At 35.0% G+C, this 27,354-nt stretch overlaps 1 protein-coding gene across 4 annotated transcripts in view; it reads left to right on the forward strand.

The window, feature by feature from the left end:
- The window catches only part of LOC145984086 (uncharacterized), a 129,974-nt gene that overhangs the window by 72,905 nt on the left and 29,715 nt on the right, over positions 1–27,354 (forward strand). For 2 of the 4 annotated variants that reach the window (XM_083117489.1, XM_083117490.1), the window contains one exon: positions 942–3,924. The exons of the other annotated variants lie outside the window; for them this stretch is intronic. In XM_083117489.1, coding sequence (XP_082973615.1) covers positions 949–2,475 — 1,527 coding nt within the window. In that variant the 5' untranslated portion in view covers positions 942–948 and the 3' untranslated portion in view covers positions 2,476–3,924. Of the gene's footprint in view, positions 1–941; positions 3,925–27,354 lie in introns of those variants that run through there. 4 annotated transcript variants of the gene reach the window in all.

Here is a 27,354-nt window from a genome sequence, read left to right on the forward strand (position 1 = left end):
CCAGCTAATAAAGTTCGATGTACCCTGATATATTTGTTTTGTTGTCAAATACAGTTATTGCAATTACTATTTTTCAAAGATTAATTCAAGTGTATTAGGTTTCACCTTAAGGAAAAAAAATTGCCCCTCTTCCTGTAAACAGAAAGAAATCAGTATTTATGCTTTACTTAGCTTTACCCCCCAAATCTCTTAACAAATCGGCGCATATGCACCACCCCCTTCCCATTTTAGAAATAAATTGAGTTGAAATCAATATGGCGGCCACTAATATGGTGGACATCCGCTTGGACACACCAACGTACCCAGCCTAACTCCTTTACTATTTATGGGGGTGTTAACGCACTTTTGAATCACCCTGTCGGCCCTCGTATGTGAGTTTGTCAACACGAGATCAAGAGTTACACACACAGGCATTATATATGTGTAATATATATATATATATATATATAATGTGTGTGTGTGTGTGTGTGAAGGTAGGCAGAGGGGGCCTTTGGTAATATTTTGCGGGGGGGGCCCAAGATTTGTAGATCCGGCACTGTATCAGATGTAACACTACCTGCAGAAAATTTGCTCAGGTGGCGGTTTTCAATGATATGACACCTTCCTAAGGTATCACAGTTAAGGTCGAACTTCCTGTTGCCTTTATCATTCTGCATCTATGATGTTTTATCAGTTTTCGCTATTCACTTGTTTAGTGGTGTTGCGAACTCTAAGGAAATGACATGTTTTGTCTTGCCCCGATGTTCACTCTTGCCCTGGTTTCCCATATTTATTTCTAAAATCATACTAAAAATTGCTTAATGTAATTTCATTGGGAATGTATTTGCACACTGATTTTCATGACTTTTATTAAATTCTTAGGTATACTTACTAGAATATTTAATCTTAAGTGCACTTAATTTACAAACTACATTGTTGCAATTATTTATTTTCTATTTCAGTTTTAAAATGGTTCAACGCAAACAAAGTGAAAGTTTGTACAAAATGTCTGTTAAAGCAGTGATATTACTTCTTAAACAAAAAACGACCCAATTTAATGACTTGTTACCTCAAGTGTTTCTAAGTGAGTGGAATACTATGTTCAGTGTACTCCCAGTAACTGTTGTATATGATGTGATCAATAATCATTTTGCAAGAAAGTTAAGCACAAGTGATTATTTTAAAATCTTGCATATAATAGCTCCAGGTGATATTATGGTGCTAAACATTGAACCAGATATTACCACCGAGGTGGAATTTCTTATGTTAACAGATCTGTTGAAAGATAAGTATCACTTGAGAAAATTGTGCCTTAGTAGTTACTATATCCCTCCCAATGCCATACTGTGTGAACTTTGTGGACAAATAGCACAGAACAAAGCGCTTGTACACTTGGAAGTTCCAAATATAGCTACAGACTATTTACTACAGCTCCTTCGAAAAATGTGCCCTAATGTACAGTATTTGAGTGTTTCATATTCACAGCATGTTACAGATAGAGGATTTTTAGAATTTTTGTTTGGTCCTGAAGTGAATGGATGTTCAGATTCATCTTCAGTTGTAAGACAACATTCATTACGGATGGTGAATTTAAAGAGGACACTCATTTCGACGACAACAGTCATCCAGTTGATAGTATCTGGCCCTAATTTGGTTGCTGTAAAGCATGATAATATATTGGAAGCACTTGTAAGATTGCATGACATTTCATCTGTGATATGTAACAACTTGGTGGAAATATATGGAAGGGAGATTCCATATTTGAGTGAAGAACAAGTGTTCAAAACAATTGGTGTTAAGTGCCCATATCTCAAGAAATTAAGTCTAAGTCTAGAAGAACACCAAAGATCTATTGATGTAGTACATGTAAAGAATCTGCAAAACATCGAAGACCTGATTATTCACAACTTGATGTGCAACACGGCAATTCTTAGCGACTTCTTAAGTTTTAGTTTGAAACTTACCACACTTCATTTGAGTTTCTTGTTTGAGCAACCCACAATTATTGTTGAAGATATTTTGAGAAGTTGCCCATGTTTAAGAAAGTTGTTACTTCATAATGTTGATTTGACAATTGGTTCATCAAACTTAACTGGAAATGCTGGTTTCATATCAAATTTACAAGATGTTAGCTTGTGTTCAGGAAGCTTCACAGGAATGTCTTTACTGAATGGTGTAATAAAATTTTTTCTCATACATTGTACCAATTTGCGCTTTGCAGATTTTGCATATTGCAGTGATTTGACTGATGATGATATATATGAAGTAAAGAGCACAACTGCATTGCTGGAGTTAGAGAAAATAAAGTTTCATGGTGCTCTTCAGTTGACTAATGGCTCATTATGGAGTCTGATACATCACTGCCCCAAGTTAAGAGGTTTAGGTATGCATTGCTTGTGCAATCAAAGGTTACTTGACTTGGAATCTATGAAAATGGAAATTAGAAAAATGAATCTTGATATTGAACTTGTAACATACTGTTTCCATACATGGTAATTTTGCAATTACAAAATTGTTATCTTCTTAGTTGTTCATGGAGGCTTCAATTTCTTTCATTCAACTATGCTTATTTGAAACAAAGGGACCTACATTTTAAAGAAATTTAGTTGTTTTATTTTTGAAAGTTGTTTTCTTGTGTAAGAGAAATTTGATTGATTTAATGACTAGTACAACAAATAGGATCTTGTTTGCATTTTACATAAGTTATATCTGTTTTAAAATGTTATAATCCTCTGTGGGCACAGTTAATAACCTTAACCTATATCACTTTTCCTTCAATATGTGTTTGGTAATATACTATTTGTTTTGGATTTGGTTGGTAATCACAAGTCATGTATTTTAATAGGTATAGATGTAAGTTGTAGAATTGTTCATCATACAATACACGTGTGAGTTATTAATATTTTCAGTGCTGAAGATGAACTTAGAAAATTATTTTGCTATCTTAAATACAGATATGTGTGCAGAGAAATAATACCCTAATAACATAATAGGAATGGATGGATATGAATTTGTTACCAATACCAATTAAGTACTGTTACCAGTAACTGATATTTTACTAATTCAGTATGAAATTACAAAAAATCATGACAGAAATAAATGATTCATTCCCTTCTTTGATTCATGTATGTGACCAGCTGGTTTCATTTGAAAACTGTATATATATTTATTTTTCAGAACAAGGAAAATGAATTATGCTTTTACATTTGAAGCAACAATAACGAAGTGGCAGAATTGTTCGTTCAATTACAGACTAGTTATGGAAATATCTGATAGGTAATATTATCTGCAATTTTACCTCTAATATCCATATGGACTGTAGATATGACAATATCAGCTGATAACAATGGAGTACCAATTAATATGTCCCATCCTTTTAAGTAAATATACATCAGTTATGTAACAGTTGTCAAGTAGTACAAGGTTTTTTGAAGAATTTCAACATTATGCTCTCAAAGTGCCAAAAGACTGATACAAAAATATTTAAAGTTTGAGAACTGAGAAAATGTGGAACCAATTATGTCGAGCATACTGTTTTTTTATCTATATATTTTCATATGCAATATTGTTCCAGGAACTTCTTATTAACATCTTTGTACACCATATAGTGAGAGATAGAGGGAGAAAGAATTAATTTTAAATGTATATCTTTACAAAATATAAAATATCTGATCAGTACTTCAGTTGCTTTTCTTTGAAGCAGCTAAACACATAAAGAATATCTTAAAAAGTTCTTCCATTTTTAAAGTTTAAGAATAATTCTGCAATTCAGTTGACAAAAATATTTTAATGTTATTATGTGAGTTTTCAATTCCTTTTGATGATTAAGAATGAAGAGAGAAAAATTGAAACACAGGACATGAAAATAAGGTATTTTATTGTTTTTTAAGTTGTGCAAAGCTCTTCCAAGAAAAAACTGATTGTTTGTATCAGTTCAGAATTTCTGAGTTTAAAGAATGAAATAAGTTTCCCTCCATATATCATGTTTGTATAAAAACATGTCAAGAGCTGTGTACCTGGAAGTGACATATAATAAAATTGTTACAGTTTGTATGCAAGAACTTTATTTTAAAACACATTCCAAACACTTTACATATTCAATTAATATTTAACTCATCTCACTAAATAAGACATTTATTTGCTTGCCTTGATAAAACTAAACATGTGATTAAAATTTTACATTAGTAGGGAATTCAATATTACAAAAGTATGTCGAATATTATTTATGTATATATGAAAGTTTCTCAAATTTTTAAACTCCTTAGTTTATAAGCACATAGAATAAGATAATTCATGTGCACATATCTGACTTTTCTCTACAAGCTGGTTGTTTCCCATTAGTTCAGTACTTTATGGGAGTCAAAAGATTTGTAGAGAGACAATAATGCTTGATTTTTAGTTCAACAATATGCAGCATCAACAACACTTTATGAGTTATAATTTCATCTCTATCTGCAGGAATCATTAATTAATTGTGCCAATCTTCAATATATCAAGAAAAAGAAATATTTATGTGTCATGGTCTACATGGAAGTACAAAACTATAGACATTTTTTCTTGCACAAAGCTTGTATGTATTATGAAGCAACCAACTTGAAGCAAACAAATAATTTAAATTGAAGCAACCAACTGTCGACGATATTAGCAATTTTATTATTATTAATAATTTTCTTATGATGAGTAAATATAAGACTAAAACAATCCGAATATTGATCAAAATTCTGCATATGCATCAACTTAAAAATATTATGACATGATTGCCTTACACTTTATGCAAATTCTTGGTGCAAATGCATCATGTTTTAATGACAAAAGACTGTTTGACTAATTGGATATGCAGTGTTTTGATGGAAGTGTGAATTATAGCTCTCTAAAGCATAAAATTAACACGTCGTGAATTATTTCTGTTGTGGGTTCCAATATGCATTTGTTATTTGTGTGTAGATAATTGGTAGTAACATACTGGCTTCAATGATTTCAATAAATTTGTATATTACTGGTACCTGATTGTATCTGTACTTCATCTTAATTCTATAGCATCATTTTGACAGCATAAATTCACTTATGCATTTTGAATGAACACTCTAATTTTTTTTCATTTTTTGATCAAGATCAGGAAAGGTTTAAATTAATTCTTGCTTGCGATTTAAAGCTCCCTAATTATATAAAATAATGTTGAATTGCAGCTAACTTGCAGCCAAGCAATTTACAAACACTTGATCTAAATTACCATTTTTTAAGTGAGTCTATTTTAAAATGTATGTAGATGTGTGTATGTATTCACTGAAATTTAGGATAGTTATTTTTTTTTAAGTGGACTAAGAGTATGTGACTGTATTCTTAGGTATAGACAAGCACATTCTTATACACACAGATATAAGAATGTAGCTGTGTATAGCTACAGACACACACATTCAAAAAGGAGGACAGGGCATTGCAAAAAAGGAGGACACAGACATAAAAAAGAGGATACCACAAATAATTGAAGTACATTTCCCATTACCATTAATTTCATAAATATATATAATGTGCTTGTTCCAACATATAACAACAATCTATTCCAGTCCTGGATCCCTATTTTTGCAAAACAATATTGTTCCTGTTTATAGTGCTTCTTCTCCTTTGTATAGACTAGTGCAACTGTAGGTTGGTATTGATCAGTTGGTACCCAACTGAAATTTGCCCCTACTAACTGCAACTTCTGGATCCGCCAATGTTTTCCCATTCTGGGATTCGAACCAGGGGCCTTTTGCATCGTAGCACTGTGTGCTAACCACTCTGCCACAGAGGCTTGCACCTTGGTATTTCATAAATGTAAATATTACTTAATAATAAAATTTCTCATTACGTGTTTCTGTGTCACATATGTATGACTCGAAAAGGAACTTCAGTCTGGGACGCGTTGAAGGCTCATTTGGACAAATTGATAGTGGTTGAGCTCCCAGGTGCTCAATGAGCATTGCTAGAGTACTTATCGCACCTCAAGTGATATGCTTTACACGTGAAATAACACCTGGTTGATCGTTATGGGTGGAAGCATTTTTCCAAAAAAGAAGGACATTTACCGATTCTTAACAAATCCGCCCGGATGCCTGACAGACACCTAAAAAGGAGGACATATCCAGATAACAGAGGACATCTGGTCACCCTATGTATAGCTAAGAACACAGGACAACATTTACAGAGGGCTGCATATCGGTCAGAATCGCTTACTCGGCCCGCCTGGCTGGTCGGGCGGGCGAGTAAAACTATAAACCTGGGTTTTGACCCATCAAGCATCGAAAGCCCACGGGTAACTGGAAGGCCTTGCAAGACGAAGCTCGCTTATCTTCAGCGAACGCTCATTCCGGTTTTGCACCGTCTCCAGATACATGAGTCACGCAGTCACCGTTGCCAACTTTTAGATTCTAAACTGTTCTAGGAGCACTTAAAAAGGTTCATCACTTTTATTCCTTGGCAGAAAACATTTGTATCACTCACACCCAGTGGCGGCGATTGGGTTCCAAAACTAAGGGGCCAAGGTGCAAAAGTGTGTGTGGAAGGGGGGCAAGGACAGTTTAATTTCCCTTGACACATGAGGTTATCGTGGTGCAAAAGTGTCAAAAAGTCGGGGCGGGGGAGGCAACTGCACTCTCTCGGCCCCGCCCCTAATTGCCGCCACTGCTGACACCTGTGAAGGAGTACGAACTATACCAAATAAATGAATGAATCAATCAAACAGATTTTCTCTCTGGTGTAATTTTGCCAATTCGATATCCGAATTAGTTGCTCAAGTCCCCCCCCCCCCACTAAGGCACGATGGTCCATGAAATGGAACATGAAATCAGAATTTGCATTATAAAAGGTTTTTGAATATTGTCATCTCTTTCAACAACTCGTCGTTCGCTCATGTTGTTGTAACACCATTAAGCCTTGTTTCCATGATATGAAAAACTCAATATGCTGACCAACGCAGAAGTTTATTTTATTTTAAAACATAAACTAAACGTAACATTTTCAACCTTCTAGCAAGGTTTCCTTTAGACTCTGTACCCAGTACCAAAAAAAAATGTTGTTGCAAGTTCTACAGACCGCATTGATAGTAATACGATGCAAAATATAATTATTGTTAGCTTGTATCTTCATACGGGTGCAAATAGCAGGCAATGCTATTTACACATTTCAACAAACGAACAACGTAAAAATGAAACCGAGAGGAGATTTACGATTTCAAGACCAGAAAAGTGACATAAAATGTACAAGACACACAAACCTATTTCAAGACCTTCGAAACAAATTTGGAAAATATGTGGTAGTTGGTTTGACATAATAATGAAACTAATTTGAGAAGTTACAAAAATCTTAGGTACATTGGCGTTCATATCGTGAGACCCTGGGCGAGATTAGAATGCAAAGCTCCATCCGTTCTTTAAGTTTGAAATATCAATGTGAATCGATTCACAGTCATCAAGGAAACGTCTGCAAATTATTATATTTATATAATAGCCTATTATAATAATTAATTTCTGACGAAAATTATATTTAATTAACGTTTAACGTTTTTTAAGATGTTCTTTAGACACTAAGACAACTGAAATATCCTTAAATAAGAACCTTTAAATATAACCTATATATTATTTAATGAGTCGTTCTTTGTTTCCTCATTTCAAAATTTGTAGGATGTAAATGTCACAAACCATGGCTTAAGTAGAAAATATCGAAGGACGCACATAAAATGTCTGTGCTTGATAGAGCGGGTGGAAGGGGCTGCGCTAAACCACAATCCTGTCTAGGAGCCCAAAGTATCTACCTTCAAGGTCTTCAACACAATCGGTTTCAACTTCAACAAATCTTAAAACGATAGTCATTTGCACCATAAGTGTGAAATCTTTGGTGTAATCAATTGATACAGCTAATTTGACTTTTTAATTAGCAATTTTGACTTTGTTGCACATCAATTGTACCAGTTTACTTTGAATTTTAGGGCTTAGATGATAATAATAATTGTGAATCTCATTTTGTTGTTACGTCTTAATATTCTTGTAATATTAAATATTTGACGCAGTGGCGTAACAAAATCGTAAAGTACGCGTCCGCAAGAAACAAATTTGGGTCAAGTACAGTCAGATTCTTCCAGGAAATGTATGTAATTACTTAGAATGGCTGGTTGTGGCTACACTTATATTAATAATTATACAAATCGATGCTCTACCTCTGAATTTTCACATATTACAACATATCTTTCTTTGACATTTATGTATTCAAAAGAAGAAAATACAAAATACTTACTTATCCCCTTCACCACCCCTCTTAACAGCTGGGTGGATAAAAATAATGTTTTTTTAAATAATTTTTTATATATATTTTTTTTAAATCGATCTTTTCTTTGGCATCGTACACATAGACATATTAATTAAGAAAGGCTTTTTTCTGATAAACGGCCCTGTAAAATATTTGAACAGTTTGATTAAAGCAAATAACAAATTACATGTAAATATGTTTCTGGGACTGAACATAATGAACCTAATATGAAAATGTTTGTTAAGTGTGTTAATGAAACTATTAAAATTTCAGTAACTTTTCTTACAGTGAAAATATAAATTCTGGATGTACTTTATAATTTTAACTTAAAATAATATTTACAGTCCTTGTAGCCGAATTTGAGAGGTTTTAATGATAGTTAGCCAAATATCAGCTACCATATTTATTTACAGTTTAATGAAAATGACACTATTTACGGTTTAACATGATTAGTATTTTGTATATTATTCTATTTAAAAAATGTGATATTTTTGCTTATAAAAATTATTGAATTTTAAATCAAGGGAAATGTAAGTGTTTTTTTTCAGATGACATATTAAATTTATTTTCGTATGAGCTTCACTCCATCAGGACATATATTTTGTTTCCTTTATTTCCTTTCTTAGAGCATAATAAACACCATTAAATGAATACGAGATTAATATACTTTCACAAAAAGTGATTCTGATATCTACAAATTTCTTGTGTACATTATTCTGTAATTTTATTTAAAGTGATTTCAATAAGTGATTTTTTAAAATAGAATTCCCCAATTTAAATCTTGATTTAAATCAAACCATCTTGCTTAACAGTAAGCTGGTTTCTGGGCAGCGAATGACACTTTTACATTAGATCTTGCTCTTTCTCGTTCAAAAGTGAGATTACTGAGTCCGGTAAATTTTGGCTGAATCATACCATTCGACACTACCTTCCAGAAGTTTCTCCTAAGTTTCAATTTTAAGAAATATAGTTTTCTTTTCGTGGTTGTTACTTGAAGAGTAGGAAACAAACAGAAGGCGGTACAGGATACAGAGAACACAGGAAGCTAGTGTAGAGCTATCAAGGAGAAGAAACTTTGTCAAAGCACTTGATTTCAGATTTAAGCACATTCTTGAAACGTAAAACTTTATCAGGATATTCTGAAGATAAATCATCTTTGTGCCCATTACAGAGGGCAATAGCTGCATCTGAAGTTGTAGGAACGAAGGAAGAACTGCTAATATTATCGACACCCTTCTTCAGTTTAAAACACCGGAAGCATTTAAATGCCCCATGCTTTGTTCCGTGGCAGTTTGAGGTGCTTTATCATTAACATAGTAAAATCGTGTAGGCTATGCAAGGTCACGAGACAGAAGAAAAGCCAAGACAAAGCGTTTTCTATTCAAGAAAATAATAATTGGATAAAATTGTCCAAGCAATTTTGCGTTAATGTTTCACATGAAAAATGAGAATTATTTTGACTTTTTGGGGCCCCTTAGGCTTAGAGCTCCCGCCCGCCTCTGATTTGACGTATTCATTCAAATTATAACGTTAAACTATAACATAAGGCCAGATAAAAAAGTTTTAATTTTATTGCCCACAAAAATTAGCCTTTTCTATCTTTCTCACTTCCATTTATTACGTTTTTCGTATCAACCTCATGGGACCGAGGCCCCTACATGCGCAAGGGCCAGGGTGGTCGCCCACTTCACCCACCCCTTGCTACGCCAATGGTTATACAACATCAAGGCCCCTGCGCTGCGCCAAGCAGAAATTCAAATATTTCCATACGTATGAAATATAATGGCCGTTGGCAACACTGACAGCAGTGCTCGCGTCTACTTGCAAGAACTACATCGAGTCTCACGGGTCTTCTTAAGACCCGGGTAATAGAAAAGCCTGGCAGGCATCGATGCCTGTGCACAACTGTGACGTGAAGCTCGCTTGCGCGATGTCGAACACCTGGGCTTGACGTGCGTGTTGCATACTATTGTAGGCGCGCCTCCTCGCAGACGGGTTTTTTCCGGGTCTTGTGCAGGACTCTAAACATTTACAAACAATGAAGTCAGTGGTGGCTTGTAACCACACATTTACAATTATCTCGAAAACTTCTCGTTTGCAGACCCATGTTTACTGATACTTTTTTGCTTCTATTATCGTGTACTTTCAACTGTCTCAGTTTGCGCTATTACTTATGATACACCCTGTATATCTTCAGCATTATAAACGAATAAAAAGCCAGTGGTGCAGGAACATTTTTCATTTGGGGGTACAAAATTCAGCCTCCCATACATACTTACTTACTACTTATCCGGCACTACAGTTCTAAATGAACCTTGGCCTCCCCAATTACAGTTCTCCATTCTTCTCTAGCCTTTGCAACATTGCTCCAATTTCTAACTCCTTCTAACAATTTCAGATCATTTTGCTCTTCATCTAGCCAGCGGTCTCGTGGTCTTCTACTTTTTCGTCTGCCTTCCATCTTGGCACGGTGAATAGCTCTTGGTATTCTTCCTTCTTGCATTCTCTCAACATGTCCAATCTATCTTAATCGATTTGATTTTACAAATCTCACAACATCTTCCTTTTCTAATATATTGTCTACTTCCATGTTATTGCGTATTCTCCAGATATTTCCATCTTTGACAGGTCCATAAATTCTTCGTATTATTTTTCTTTCAAATACACATAGTTTGTTGGCATCTTCGACACAAATATTCCAACTTTCTGAGCCATATAATACCACTGGTGTTATTAGTGTTTTATATATTTTCATGTTTGTTGATCTTGATATTAGATATGATTATAATAGTGTGAGATTTGCAAAATATGCTCGATTTCCTACTAATATTCTATTTTGTATCTCTTCACTAACTTTATTATTATTATTAACTGTTGATCCAAGAGAAACAAACCTTTCAACCCCTTCAAAGTTATACTTGTCAACATTTAGTTCTTGTATATGATTTCTTCCTTTTCTTATTGTCATTTTTAGATATTTTGTTTTACTTTAATTAATTTTCAAACTCATTTTCTTTCCTTCTTGAATCAAATTCATACCAATTTCTTATAGGCTATTCACATTTTTTGCTATTAGAGCTATGTCATCAGTGTATGCACAAACCTGTTTAGTTTTGTAAACAATATGCCCTTTCTCTTCAAAGGATTAAAAAACTCCCTGCAGAGCAATATTAAATAAAGTAGGTGACAATGCATCCCCTTGACGTACACCTCTATTTTGTTGAAATGGATCTCCTACTCTTCCACTTATTAATACTTTAGCAGATGTTATTTATTGTCATTTTTACGAGGTTTATTATTTTCACTGGGATGTTTTTACTTTTTATATAATTAAGTAATTTTTGTTTAGATATGCTATCAAATGCTTGTTTCAAATCCACAAAAAGCATATGTAAATCTTGCATGTACTCATGCCTGTCATATAACAAATATTTGGTCCGAAGTTCCACGGTCTCTTCTAAATCCACATTGGTAATCGCCTATTATTTCTTCAGCATAGACATTCAGTCTTGTAAGAAGAATATTAGAAAATATTTTGTAGGCTGTATTTAGAAGGGTTATTCCACAATAGTTGGCGCAGGTTAGTTTGTCTCCCTTTTTATAGATAGGGTATATTAGGCATACTTTCCACTCCTCAGGTATTTCTTCTCTTTCTCACATCAGTTTAATCAATTTGTGTATCTCTTCATGTAATTTATTTCCTCCACTTTTTATTAATTCACTGACTATTTCATCCTCGCCAGGTGCTTTCCCATTCCTACGTCTGCTTATAGCTTCCTTTACTTCTTCAATTGTTGGTTCTTTGATCCATGGTTCTGTAGTTATATAGGGTAGGTGTTCTTCATTTATATCTTCTAGAATTTCCTAATTTAGTAATTCTTCAAAATATTGTGTCCATCTTTCAATTGTTTCATTTTCATCTCGTATTATATTCCCAGACTTGTTTCTACATCCAGTAAGTCTTGGTTGATATCCCTTTCTAAACCATTCCATTTCTTTATAAAACTTCTTGACTTCACTTTGTGTATTTCTTGCCTCTATATTTTTAATCTTTTTATTCATCATTTCTTCCTTTTTGTTGGTGCACAGTTCTTACTTTCTCTTCTTAGTTGTTCATATCTTTCAGTTCTCTGTCTAGTTTGTCTTTGCATCATTTTCTTTCTAGCTTCATTCTTTAATCTTACAGCTTCTAGACATTCTTCATCAAACCACTCTTTATTTCTTTTATTTTTCATTTGGCCAATTATCTTATCAGTTACATTTATATTGTTGTCTTAATTTTTACCCATTTTCTTTCAATAATCTTTTCTTCTTTTCCTATTTCTAGTGTTTTCTCTATTTCACCTTGATACTGTCTAGGACATTCTTTGTTCTTTAGCTTTTCTATATTCCATCTCTTTCTTTTCTTAGTTTCAATTTTCTGTACATTGGCAATTCTTTGTCTGACTATGGTACTCACAAGAAAATGATCATTGTCACAGTTTGGCTCCCTGCTCTTACATCAATGATAGATGATGAATATCTTGATGATATTAACACATGATCTATCTGTTTTACTGTATTTGATCCTGGTAGTTTCCATGTTCCTTTATGTATAGTTTTATGATCAAATAAGATAATTTTTATTATCATTCCTTCTGAAGGTGCGAACTGTATGAGTAATTTTCCATTTTCATTTGTTTTACGATGCAAAGAGAATTTTCCAGCTACAATTGTTACAAAATCTTCTTGTCCTATTTTTGCATTGAAGTCGCCTAATATGATTTTTATATCATAGTTTGGCACTTTTTCTAGGTGTCTTGAGAGTGTATCACAAAACTGTTCTTTTTCATTATCATCCTTGTCTTCAGTAGGTGCATGAATTGAAAAAATTGTCATGTTCTTAAATTTTCCTTTTAAGGCCGTACTAAAGGCAATTTTGTGGTAATTTTTCAATAACAGATGGCAACACCATTTGCCATGGCAACCGAGGGCCATGTTGCCAGATCTCCGCGTAAATATAACCAAGGTGGATACATACAGGTTGATCGATTAGGGTACTCGATGTGAGATGATGCCATATTGGTTAGAGGTGAGTTAGTGGATTAAAAAAAATAGTAGTAAATCAGGGAAATTGATAATCATGAGATTTTAGTTATATGTCCTTATTACAGAAATAAGCAATATATCATTAGTGGAAGGTAGTAATAGTCGAAATATTAATATAAAATCCATTGTTTTATATTAAGTATTTATTTTAATATTTAGAACGCAGAGAAGAAAATGCAATAATAAGTGTAGTTAAATATTAATATGAAATCCGTTGTTTTATATTCAGTATTTATTTTAAAATTTAGAACGCAGAGAAGAAAATACAATAATAAGTGTAGTTAATTCAAACACGAAACGGGCCAAGTGAGGACAGTAATTGAAATAATTTAAAACATTTTGTGAATTCGTTCGAAGCAAATGCTGCGTTTACTCAGACATGTATCCAAGAGGGAGCTTAGGGGCTCCAGCCCCCTAAAAGTTTTCAGTTTACACTAGATAAAATGAGGCTTCTTGGTTTCTTGTGTGTGTGAAATAAAATAATGTGACGAATATTTAAGGAGAGAAATAATTATCGAGGCAAGGTAAATTTTTCTATAACCCTGTAATTGGTAATAGCACGTACCCAAGGTGGGGGGATAAGGGGGTCGAGCCACCCTCTCGGGAAATGTTTCAGTTTACACTAGATAAAGTAGGTTTTTGGCTTCTTGAATAATGTGACGATAATTTAAGGAGAGTAATAATTATCTAGGCATGACAGAAAATGTTCTATAACCCTGTTATTGATAATAGCATGTATCCAAGATGGAGATCAGAGGGGTCTAGTCTCTCCCCAGGGAAATCTTTCAGTTTACACTAGATAAAATTAGGTTTTTGGCTGCTTGAATAATGTGACGATGGAGAGAAATAATTATCAGGCAAGAGGGAGAATGTTCTATAACCCTGTTATTGATAATGGCACGTATCCAATGTGGGTATCAGTGAGGGTGTTGATCCCCCCCGGGAAAAGTTTCAGTTTACACTATATAAATTAAGTTTTGGTTTCTTGAAATATGCGAAGATAATTTAAGGAGAGAAATAATTATCGAGGCAAGATAGAGAATGTTCCATAACCATTTTATTGATAATAGCATGTATCCAAAGTGGAGATCAGGGGGTCGAGCCCCCACAGGAAATCTATCAGTTTACACTGGATAAATTATTTTTTTGGCTTCTTGACGATAATTTAAGAAGAGTAATTATCAAGGCAAGACAGAGAATGTTATATAACCCTTTTATTGACAATATTGCACATAATCTTTTCTTGCGCTTTCATTGTTGTTGTTGCAGCGAGCGCGATCATTGTGTAAAGATTTGTCATCATTTGGAAGCTGCACAACAAAGCCTGCCATGAGTAGGACGATTCTTTGTATTATTTGTTCTTTGGAAAGCGGAAAAAGGAAACGTTCTTAAATAAGAGGTGGAGTTGAAGTACTGGTAATATTAAGGAAACGTTTTACCTGCGGAACATTCTAGAATATAATGAAGACATAAATACCTGGCTTCAATTTCCGGGTTGATCAGTACAACAGAATCGGTTAGTAATTTGAAAATGAAGAGGACTAGTGACACAATTTCCTGTAAACTACCAAAGTCTACTTGTAGTTCCAATTCATGTCCAAAGTTGAAGATATTGATGACTGTGGAACTCTAGGAGCCTTAGTGTAGTGCTAGTTCGGGGCATGAGCCGAAGAGATCGAAGGTCTCTAAAGTGAATATTTCAGGAGTACCGGATATTGGGGTGGTTTATTAAGACATAAATAAGTTGCACAGATCAACTGTAATTTTATTTGTGCCCAAGCCAAATTTCGTGTATGCAGTCTGAGACTTTCATGGGATAAAAGGGAATTTCATTAAAGCCAAATAGGTTCGACACACACTCAAACACTTAACTACTACAAAGGGACAGCCGAAAATTATATGAATGTTGAGAAGAGAAAGCAGGAAGATGTTGCATATTTAGATATTTTAGTGGAATTTTCAGGCTCTGCCAGGACCTGAACCAGGGTCTCTGGCATATCGTGCCCTTGCTCTACTGGCATAGCCAGGATTTTCGTAAGGGGGGAGGGGGGTACATATACTTTTTTTTTTTTTTTCGGTAGTCAGTCCTCATTTTGTCATCTTTCTCTGCCTTTGACGTTCATTTTTTTAGAAATACTGGTCCAAAGGATGGTTATGACCCCCACCAACACTCACTCCATTGGGCACGCCACTGGAGAGAAATGAGTGAGCATTTTTTCATATTGGAAGACGAAATATTAGATGTGTTGGGAAAGGAAGGGTTTTCACTGTTCATTAATTGCTTCTCGATCCAGCTGTGTTCGAGAAGACTTCCTTTGTTTCGTGTCATTGCACAAGACTGCGGAAGCTGTGACAGACAATTTTGAACACTTGCAAGTGCTTAGGCCTAAATATGAACAATTTGGTGGGTTTCAGCTTTTATAAGAGCTGCAAACATGGGAAGACAAGACACATAAGTGGTTTTCAGGCTCGAATCAGAGAGAAATATTTGAAAACTGTGTGCGTCCAGTTCGCAGCCCACAGTTTGAATCTCACATTGTCGAGTGGATTGTCCATCCATTGTGTAACAGCTTCGTGAAATCACTCAAAGACACCAAAGATGTTTTGATGCCTGATGAGAAGAAATGGACAAACACGTTGTGATATAAATGGCAGCCTTAAACGGAGGCTACTATTTAGGGGACAGTTGCTCCCAATTTTCTTGCCTCTGCACTATGGCACGTACCCACCCCCGCTTCGAAAATCCTGGCTATGCCAGTACAGCAAGGGCACGATATGGCCTTGTCTACCAAGAGAAAGTAAACTTTCCTTGCCTCTCCCCCCCGTTTTGCCACCAAAATGGCACCACTGGCCTTAAACATACACTTCTGACGTTATATCTATACCCCTTAAAAATATATTGTTCAGCCGCCCCTTCCCAAAAGCAATTTCTGGATACGTTCCTGCATTGACTTTACACTTCACTTTGTATGACTGTACTTTCTACCTTTGATTGGAGACTTTATACTGTGTCCCGACTATCTCTGCTGCAGCAAGGCTGCACATAGCCGCAGAGAAAAGGGGAGGCGAGGATCGAGTGGGCAGAGCGAAGCAGTACACGATGCTGCGAAAGCTGGTAACTACTGTACAACCGCTTTCCCCTGTTCCACACCATCCCATTCCCTCTCACGTATTCATTGGTAGAGCCATCTCACATCACTACTTGTACAGAGACTTGTTTTCATTGGCTTGCTCCAGCGAAGTTCTTTTCTTGTGTATGGAGCGACCGTTCAAAATATTCTTGGGTAGAACGCAACGCAATGCACCGTGCTTTCATTGTCGAAACGCCATTTGCAAGATATTATTTTCCGAATCCACACCTTATATTAGTAAAATGAAATTAAAGATAAAACAAATTTTCAATTTTCTCAATTATAAACATTGTTCAAAAATGCTTAAAAGTAGTAATGTTAATTTTTCCACAAGACCGTAAATATCAGTTTCTTAATGTATTTTTCTTGCAGAATTCCAATTGATAGAAAATGTGTTTCATTTTCTCAGGATGACAATAAGACCAAATAATCTTTTAGTTTATAATATTTTTGGGTATATTATAATCTGTAAAAGTTCTTATTCGCAATATTGGAAGAAAACTGAAGATGGAAATTCAATGAACATTAAAATGCTGACCAAGGAAAACTTCAATTGTGAATATTCATCTGAAGAAGACCCTGTTAGAGGGTGGAAACGTTACATTTTTATGTATATTTTTTTTATACTATAAAAGTTTTCCTTTATCAGTATTTTAATGTTTTATTAACATGGAAACAAGGCTTAACAGTGTTACAATGGAAATGAAAGCTCAAATAACTATACTATAAGAAAATTAATTATTTGAAAACCTTGAATTGTTGTTTTAAGTCCTTTTTATGCACAGATAGGCTAATCAGGACTGGACCTACAGTTTAAAGTGGGATTCAAACCACTGTGCAATGCACCTCAACCATGTATCGAACCTATTGAGTACAAGGCGACGACGTTACCACTACGCCATCAGGGAGGTCTTTATTTGAAAACCGGGAATAAAGCTAAACAAGCAACAGAGTGATTATTTGTTCGTTTCAAAATACTTAAGTACAATTTTACACACGTTGCCTCCGAACAATGTCCAAAGTCCTGTTTCACAGTTCTTCACAAATTATACTTGATTGTTCTGCAGCTGTCTGCACTGTGAACCATCGTAATACGGAATTTTGTCCTGAATAGATGAAACTGGACATCACAGGCTTACAATTGTCACTATTGGATTTACTTTGCAATTACAATAAATAAAATACACGGCTAATTTGAAAAATAAATTAAATATCCACTAGGTATGTCTGAAAAAGACATAGCATTTTAAATTTATTTTAAGCAATTTCTAAAAACATGATAACCAGAGTTTCCAACGATATCATCTTGTACAGTGGCTCTCAAAACTTTTAGGACAACGACATTTTAAACTAGGCAACCCAACTTACCCAAGGCTTTTTTGGGTTGCATGTAGAGTTAGGCTAAATTTCAGGGTTGCCACGTGCACAATAGGTATTTATAAAATACGCGAAAGAAATAAATTCAAGTATTATTGTATAAAACTAAAAAAAAAATATCAGTATTACATTTGTTGCAAATGAGAAATACCTTCTGAAAGAAAGAAAATCCATTTTCTAGTATTTCATACCTGATGAGTCTACACAAAGGAAAATATGAGAGATGAAACAGAAGGGGACAACAGAGAGGAGAAGAGGGAAAGCAAAAGGGGAAAAGGAGAAACAAAGGAGGGAAGAAAATGAAGGACAAAAGTGGATAGGAGAAGTAATGAAGAGAAAGGCAAAAGATGCGAGAAGAGATGAGGAAAATGGAGCAAAGAGGAGAGGAGAGAGGAAGGCAAACAGAATGAGAGAAGAGGAGAGAAGAAGATGAGAAGAGGAGAGTGGAGAATAGAGTGAAAGAGGTTAGAATGAAAAGAAGAGGAGAAGAGTGCAGTGGAGTCAGAAATATAAGACAGGAGAGGAGATAAGAGGAGTGGAGAAGAGTGGGATGGAGACAAGAGGGGAGAAATAGAGAGAGGGTGATATGAGATAAAGCAGAGGAGAAGGAGGGGAGAAAAGAACGAGAAGAGAAGAATAGAAAATACTGGAGACGAGAGGAGGGAAGATGTAGTTGCAGAAAATATCGTCTCGGCGTCAAGAATTGATGCATTGATCAAATTATCGACATGAAACATTCAATAACATTTTAAAATGTATTGGCGAATGTATTAGATGTGTGCGAAATGTGCCTTTTGGTTGGGTCAGAGCAAGATAAAATCTTCCACGTAAGATCTTTGATTTTACCTGCGATTCTACCACTAAAAACATGAATGTAATTTATCCAATTTTTCTCCACTTCTCGGTTCGTTGAAATGGAGATTTTGGTATTTCCCCTCCCTCCCAATTGTTAATTCCAAACTGAATCATTCTGTTTCACATGGCGTGGACAATGAGCACAATGGAATATGTCTAAAACGTATGGAAATTTTCTGCCACCGGAGGCGTTTGAACCCACGACCGTCAGGTTGACAATCCTTAACGGTATCCACTACCCTACAAGCTTGCACTCCTGAAAGCAGGTAGAAGCAGCTGACGAATGTGAAATGTAGATCAAACTCTCCTCCTACATGTAATGTGCAAAGAATACTTGCTTGTAACAAAGAAAACGATGGTATGTACTACGAATTGGCGAAAACAATGAATGGAGAATTGTACATGATGAAAATTGTTCATTCAATATTTACGGAGGTATCCCTGCATTGAACTCGAGTGGGAAAAGGGGTAAAATTAGTATGTCCTGAATTGCCACAAACATAAATAGTTATTTCATTAATATTTGTCAATGCCTTTGAAGCAGTAAACAATTGTTGTTAGAGTATCATAATTCACGATCTTATACATGAAAATGTTCCTTTGAACGTGTGTCAATTCATTTATTTGTTTATATATTTTTAGCAAATTCCAGATGCAGAACAATGCAGCCACCGTACACTGGTATTACAAATAATCTTACCATGTTCTTGTTTTATAGAAGGAATATTTATTATTATTATTATTATTATTATTATTATTATTATTAAGAAAGAACACCTCGTATGGAGGGTCAAACCTGGGACAGCTTACAATGCTATCAAGAACTCTGAATAATACACTGCGCCCTTGGTTTCACTTGGAGCAATATATCTTAATTATTCTGTCACCTCAATATTGTAAACTTTTTCCTTCAAGAAAAAAAAAGTTTGATACACTCATATAGCTCTTTACATATAGAATTACTTTATACACATACATTTGAAATTTAACTCTTAATTTCTTTCTTTGTATTAGCATATGTAACCTTGTGGATATTTTATTTGCAATTTTATTGGAGTTACATGAACATCTACAAAATAATTCCTTATAACTTGAAATCTAGTAAATATATACTATCAAGTCTTCAAATGAATTTAGACAATTACTTTTTGGCAAGAGAATTATGTATGATCAGTCATTCATTGCTGAAGCAAACGTTTTAATACTCTCTGGAATTTTCATTCTGAGATAAGTTTGTTTACTTGCTACATGTATGCGAACTACACTCTGCCCCACATATCTCTGGAGCAGGTGAACGAAAACAAGTATCTGAGCAGCGATGAACAAGTGAGAGGAACGGGATTGCATGGAGGGAGAAAAGCCACAGCAGTTACCAACCTTCCCATCAACGTGTACGGTTTCGCTCTGTTCACTCGATCCCCCCCCCTTCCCCCCTCTCCTTCTCTTCCACTATGCGGGGCTTTGCACCAGAGAGGCTGGTTCAGGGTACAGGTAATTGATTTCGCAAAAAGTATCTCTGTGTGCCACACATTTAATTGTTACTCACATGAAAAAAAAAATATTGTCAATTTGCATTCAGGGGGTAGTTTCACAGTTACAAACTATTTTGGCCTTGATGAGAAGTTTAGTGTAAATAGGCATTTTGTTTATAATTTTGAAATTGAGGTCTAAGGTTGAAATCCTCATATTTATGGCTTGAACTTGTCACCTAAGAGGTTGAAGATCCATCCTGTTCTTTGTGCGTGACCTTCTTTATTTTTTTAAATTCATAATTCATCCTCATCATCGCGATTAGCCAAAAGTAAAATAAGAGAAGTCCTCCTCCGTGACTGTGTGGTCTAAGGCACTGTGCTTTGGACTCCGACTGCGGGACTGCATGTGTTCGAGTCCGCCTGGGTTCAGTCTCTATGTTTTCAGCCTGTGTATAGGATCGGTGGCAACCCACCATCCTGAGGAAATTGGGGAGCTACGGGTGAGTAGCATAACCCGGTCTCGGAAATCTCCTATGGGGGATGTTACTGGGTAAACGAAAAATAATCAATCAGACAATTCGATTATCGAAGGCGATAAAAGAATTTCTTGTTTGACCAAGTTTCCAAAATAAACAAATGGAATACAGATTGTCTTCGAGCTTACTTTGTTAAAAAGGAGTGGATACAATATGAATAACTTGTAATTTTAGTGACATAGAAAAACAATGATACCTCGAAGAAATGGGTCAGTTCCCGGAACCTTTGGATAAAGATTTATGGAACAATAGTAATCTTCTCTGAGACAATGTTGATCCTCTACCAAAGGTTTCGTTGGTATATATACATGTATATTAAACAAGAAAGTTCATTCACTTATAGATTAAAAGATTTTTTACAATAAAAATGAAATAAATAAGAATAAATTCTTAAAGGTAAAAAGAAGATTAAATACATCAACGCAAAACAAAGATATTCTACATAATAGTTATAAAGTGCACATTTAATTTATCATTAGTAAAACTACAGATCAATTTTAACATAAATGTGTATTTTAAGTTGGTTCTAATTTATGTTTGACCATTTATTATTCTTCATAATTATCATTTCAATTAATCATTAACATATATATGCCAGTTGCATTCACGGAAACAAAAAAAAAAAAATGGGCACTTCCACACATACTATGCAGGTAGCTTACTAAAATTTACTAAAAATAAGTAAATTAATAGACACACGTTCAAAGGGATATTTTCCTGTATGAGATCGTGAATTATGAAACTCTAACAATAATTGTTTACTGCTTCAAAGACATTGACAAATATTAATGAAATAACTATTTATGTTTGTGGCAATTCAGGACATACTCATTTTACCCCTTTTCCCACTCGAGTTCAATGCAGGGATACCTCCGTAAATATTGAATGAACAATTTTCATCATGTGCAATTCTCCATTCAATGTTTTTGCCGATTCGTAGTACCATCGTTTTCTTTGTTACAAGCAAGTATTCTTTGCACATTACATGTAGGAGGAGAGTTTGATCTACATTTCACATTCGTCAGCTGCTTCTACCTGCTTTCAGGAGCGCAAGCTTGTAGGATAGTGGATACTGTTAAGGATTGTCAACCTGACGGTCGTGGGTTCAAACCCCTCCGGTGGCAGAAAATTTCCATACGTTTTAGACATATTCCATTGTGCTCATTGTCCACGCCATGTGAAACGGAATGATTCAGTTTGGAATTAACAATTGGGAGGGAGGGGAAATACCAAAATCTCCATTTCAACGAACCAAGAAGTGGAGAAAAATTGGATAATTCTTATAAATATTAAAATTACATTCATGTTTTTAGTGGTAGAATCGCAGGTAAAATCAAAGATCTTACGTGGAAGATTTTATCTTGCTCTGACCCAACCAAAAGGCATTTCGTACACATCTAATACATTCGCCAATACATTTTAAAATGTTATTGAATGTTTCTTGTCGATAATTTGATCAATGCATCAATTCTTGACGCCGAGACGATATTTTCTGCAACTACATCTTCCCTCCTCTCGTCTCCAGTATTTTCTATTCTTCTCTTCTCGTTCTTTTCTCCCCTCCTTCTCCTCTGCTTTATCTCATATCGCCCTCTCTCTATTTCTCCCCTCTTGTCTCCATTCCACTCTTCTCACACTCCTCTTATCTCCTGTCCTGTCTTATATTTCTGACTCCACTGCACTCTTCTCCTCTTCTTTTCATTCTAATCTCTTTCACTCTATTCTCCACTCTCCTCTTCTCATCACCTTCTCTCCTCTTCTATCATTCTGTTTGCCTTCCTCTATCCTCTCCACTTTGCTCCATTTTCCTCATCTCTTCTCGCATCTTTTGCCTTTCTCTTCATTACTTCTCCTATCCACTTCTGTCCTTCATTTTCTTCCCTCCTTTGTTTCTCCTTTTCCCCTTTTGCTTTCCCTCTTCTCCTCTCTGTTGTCCCCTTCTGTTTCATCTCTCATATTTTCCTTTGTGTAGACTCATCAGGTATGAAATACTAGAAAATGGATTTTCTTTCTTTCAGAAGGTATTTCTCATTTGCAACAAATGTAATACTGATATTTTTTTTCTAGTTTTATACAATAATACTTGGATTTATTTCTTTCGCGTATTTTATAAATATCTATTGTGCATGTGGCAACCCTGAAATTTAGCCTAACTCTACATGCAACCCAAAAAAGCCTTGGGTAAGTTGGGTTGCCTAGTTTAAAATGTCGTTGTCCTAAAACTTTTGAGAGCCACTGTACATCAAGTATCATCTCACTTTGATTTTGCAGAGATTTATTTCATTCTTGTCTTGAAATTTGAGAGTAAACAGACTTTTCTTGTCTTAGTAACATCTCTATTGTCAACAAATCTCTTAACATATAGGTTGATTGATTGATTGATTGATTTATTAGCATCCATTTAACTTTAAAAAAGTTTGGATGCAATACAATACAATAGTTTTCCAAATACCCTCTTACATAGTTATTACAATTATGGGTGAGGTGCAGGAGTACATTGTACACCCAAAGTTGGTCAGTCGTGTCTAGTCTCATTTGTGTAAGTATTTCTTTTCGGAAAATTCCATTTGAAAAATTCAAAAGAAAGGGAGAATTAATGTGGATACATTTTAATTTTCTTATTTTAATTTGGTTATTTAAGTTGCTTATTTACACTGATCGTGATGATGATGAAGAATGATGATTAAATGAAAACTGGACCCATAAACACCCATGCACAGACTATGACTCGAATCTGGAACTTTTAGTGGAGTCAAACACTTTATGCATTTGTCCACCGATGTGCCTATTACAGCGGATAGTATCAAATCCAAGTTTTTCATTTTAAGCCTCGTGACTAGTTAACTTTGCAGCAATTTTTCGCATATCAAAACCAAAATGTACATGCAGAATATAGTTCCACTGAGATGGGTTCTATTCTGACATAACTGTATACTTGCAACAATACAGTTATTTATTTTGTAATATATAAACAAAATCAACCATACATTAGCAGGTATGAACATGATCAGTTGTTGCACTGAGCAGACAAACATGGAACCACAGATTCACCAACTGGGCAGTCAATTGTGTGGAAACAGGGCCGGAATAAGACGAAATTGGGCCTGATGATTGAAATCTTCAGTGAACAATAAACACAACAACATTATAATTACGTCACAGTGCTAAGAATAATAGTAAGTGTATAATAAGTAACGCTGTGTCTAGGCGTCCGAAATTGGGGCTCCAAATTTCATTCTAAGATTTTTTTTCAGGTTAATATAGCAAAACAAAACTGTTCAGCTTTCGGAAAATTCTCTTCTGTTTTCATCTGGGCCTATTTCAGGAATGGGCCTAATGCTGCAGCATCAATAGCACCCACCTTAATCCGGCCTTGTGCGGAAAGAATACTGAAGCTCGAAAGTGAGTTGAGGGACTTCAACAAGGTTGTTGAATGCATGGAATCATGTATTTATCTGACACCATACTACTTTAACTCTACATTTATCGTGACTCATTGCTAATCTTGCTGCATAGTCGGGTGTTGAATGATTTGAGAAAGATCATGGAGCTACAAAGGTTACATGCCAAAATATAATTATTTAATGAATGTACACTCCTGCAATGAAGAGTCAGGAGCGAGATATAAGCATATCCTGAAATCTTTGACCTCCTGTAATGGTAAAATTAAATGCCCACAGAAGAAACAAAAATATGGTTTCGTACCTATGTCAAGACTACACATTTCAATACTTTGTTGTTTGAATTGGCATGGAATGACCCTTACGAAACTGAAATTACGTAGGTCCCCCTCATTCAGTTTTGTAGGGAGCTAAAATCCTGTATCTGCTGCTATGTATTAACATTATTATCATAGTTTATTGTTTATTGATTTGCTTTATTTTACTTCGCTTTTGTGCCACTTTGGCGAATTTGTGAAGATGGAGATGAGTGATGATATGATGAAACTGATGAATGGACACACACGAACATCCATGCCCAGGCCGGGATTTGAACCCAGGACCCCTGTCATCGTAGCATGATGTGCTAACCACTCCACCATGGGAGCCGGCATTATTATTATCGTAGTATTACGTTATTGGCCTGTAATAAAGATATTCCAGATTCAGTTTTCAGTGGTGGCATATTTCAAAATTCAAATAGACCCAGTACTTATTAGCCTATCTGGGTTAAACCTTTTTTATTCTATGGTAATGAGGTAAAGTATATTATTGAAAAATTCTGTTTCATGCTGCTCCAACTTTTTTTCCATTAGGATGTAATGTTATAATCAATTTTCATAGTACTTAGTCCTCACTAGGGAGCAGATTTATATGCACCAAAAATGCCAAAATATGCATTAAAACTGGCAAAATATGCACCTAATATATGCACTATAAATGTCAAAAAATTGTGTATTATGATCTATATATACTTTATGACTGCACCAATACCCTCCCACTTCTTGTGATTCATGCTACAACCCATATAATTCCAAGATTCGGACCAATGCCCACCTATAGACTCATATTTCTAGCAGTTGGCTAATATAATTGCTCAACAGGATAGTAAAAGAATATTTCATTTCTGTCATATGTATTTTTACAGGTTCTCTATTACAGATTCAAAGCCATAAATGATGACTAGGTGCTAGGACTTATTTTAGATTTTTTGTCTCAAATAACAGGATCATCATGCTCTAGTTATTAACAGCTGAACAAAAGTAAAAATACCCTCCAATACATGCAAAATTTTATAAAGAAGTTGCACAGATACCAACAACAACTGATCTTATGCAGTCAAAAATTTATGGTTGAACTCTACGCTGTTGCACAGGGTTTACAAAGCCTTGAAATCCTGGCTCAAACCCAAAATAGCCACAAATTCGAAGAATCAATGAATGAATCCATGTGGCAGAAAAGGGCTTCGAACTTGAAAAATTGCTGTGCTAAGTCCTTACGTCATGGAGGGAGAGTCCCATTATGTTCACAGTGGAATCATGTCCATGATAGATGGTGAGAAGTTGATATGTGTGAGAATAATAGTGTATGTAAATTTTCATGTGAACCACAAGAAATTATTCTAGGTACCTAAAAATTTAATGCTAAAATGCTCAGAGGAGACTTGAAATTAAGTAACTGTGGCATCAGTGGTAGACACATTATCGCCTCTATTCATTGTTGAAGCAATTTTCTCTTCAATCCTTGAGTATTACAAATTCAAAAGTTATTGTCCATCAACAGCAACTTTGGTTATTTCCAATCGCATCTGTTCCAAAGCATAAGAATATCGTGTTTGACAAAGTAATGCCATTTACCTAAGCTTATATACTGAACTGTCAGGGGGGGGGGGGGCTGACTTATTTCACTCACCTTATCTAACAATGGGCGGATGTCAGAATTATGGAATCAAGTCAGAACTTCACAATTCACATGCTTTTCTTTACATTTACTTTGTTCTTACATTGGATGGAGAATAGCACACACTAGCATAGCATTTTAAATATTTCCAATTCCAGTAAATTCTTTGGAAGCATAAGCACATATATGTAGCATCCCTTCAATGTATGAAACAGTTGCAACCAGAAGGGGATATGTACCACTCAGACATAGCAACTCTCACAGATTTATGATGATGTTTCAAAAGCTAACCAATGAATAACACCACTCTGATGCTGTGACTGGCACCTGGAAGTTCAGCTTAATTAGTCTAATTTATTTTTGATGTTGGTGATTGGTAGGAGGGTAGTTTTCTTGAACTTTGCAATAACCGTAGTTTCCAGTAACTGGATGTCCATAACCCAACTAAATGGATTACCCTTGACGTGAAGGACAATAAAATGTCTATGGAAACTTGAAATAAATGATTTTATTAAATTACTTCCAATATATGCAAATAATATGTACATTAAGCTCAAATATGCACTAATGCCTAAAATATTCATTTGTATGCACTTTAAAATTTTGCCAGAGTTTTTTCCAATCAAATGACATGAATGAGTCGCTTGAAAGCACATGAATTTTTCCCAAGGAATAAAAACATGCAGATATGCAAAAATCTGCCCCCTAGTCATCACTTTTTTTTTGGCAGTGGGTTGAGGGGGTATGTGCTCCAGTGGCCCTTCCATGCTAAATCCCACTAACTAACGAACACCATAAACATCATCACAGATAAGTGAGTACTTCATTTCAGAGTGTTAAGTAACTGTAATTGTAACTCAGTCTCCCGTCTCACTTACAAAGTACGTTACTTACCAAACATTTACCTGTACAGTAACTTAAGTCTGCATCTATTTTATATTAGCAAGTATAATAGAGTACATTTTTCAAGATCTATCATGATGAATTTGAGCAGTTGGAAATAAGTGTATTGGTTTGGGAATAGACACACATTTTATTCACTGTATAATACCTTTACAGCACATTCTTTCAAACTAAAAAAAAAACAACAACAAAAAAAACAAGCAATATTTCTCCTGCCCTAAATCATCCCTAACCCTCATCTAAAAATATTTTGGTGCCTTGATCTTTCACCCTACCACCACATTCTCATGACTCATAGAATGAGTTCTTTGCCCCTAGCTACAGCCTTGCCATGTGTGTCATAAAATGTCACAATATTTCTGTATTTTGTTCTAAATGCACAAATTATTATCAG

Source organism: Lepisma saccharinum, chromosome 2 (genome assembly GCF_977018435.1).
Source record: "Lepisma saccharinum chromosome 2, izLepSacc3.1, whole genome shotgun sequence".
NCBI lineage: Eukaryota > Metazoa > Arthropoda > Insecta > Zygentoma > Lepismatidae > Lepisma > Lepisma saccharinum.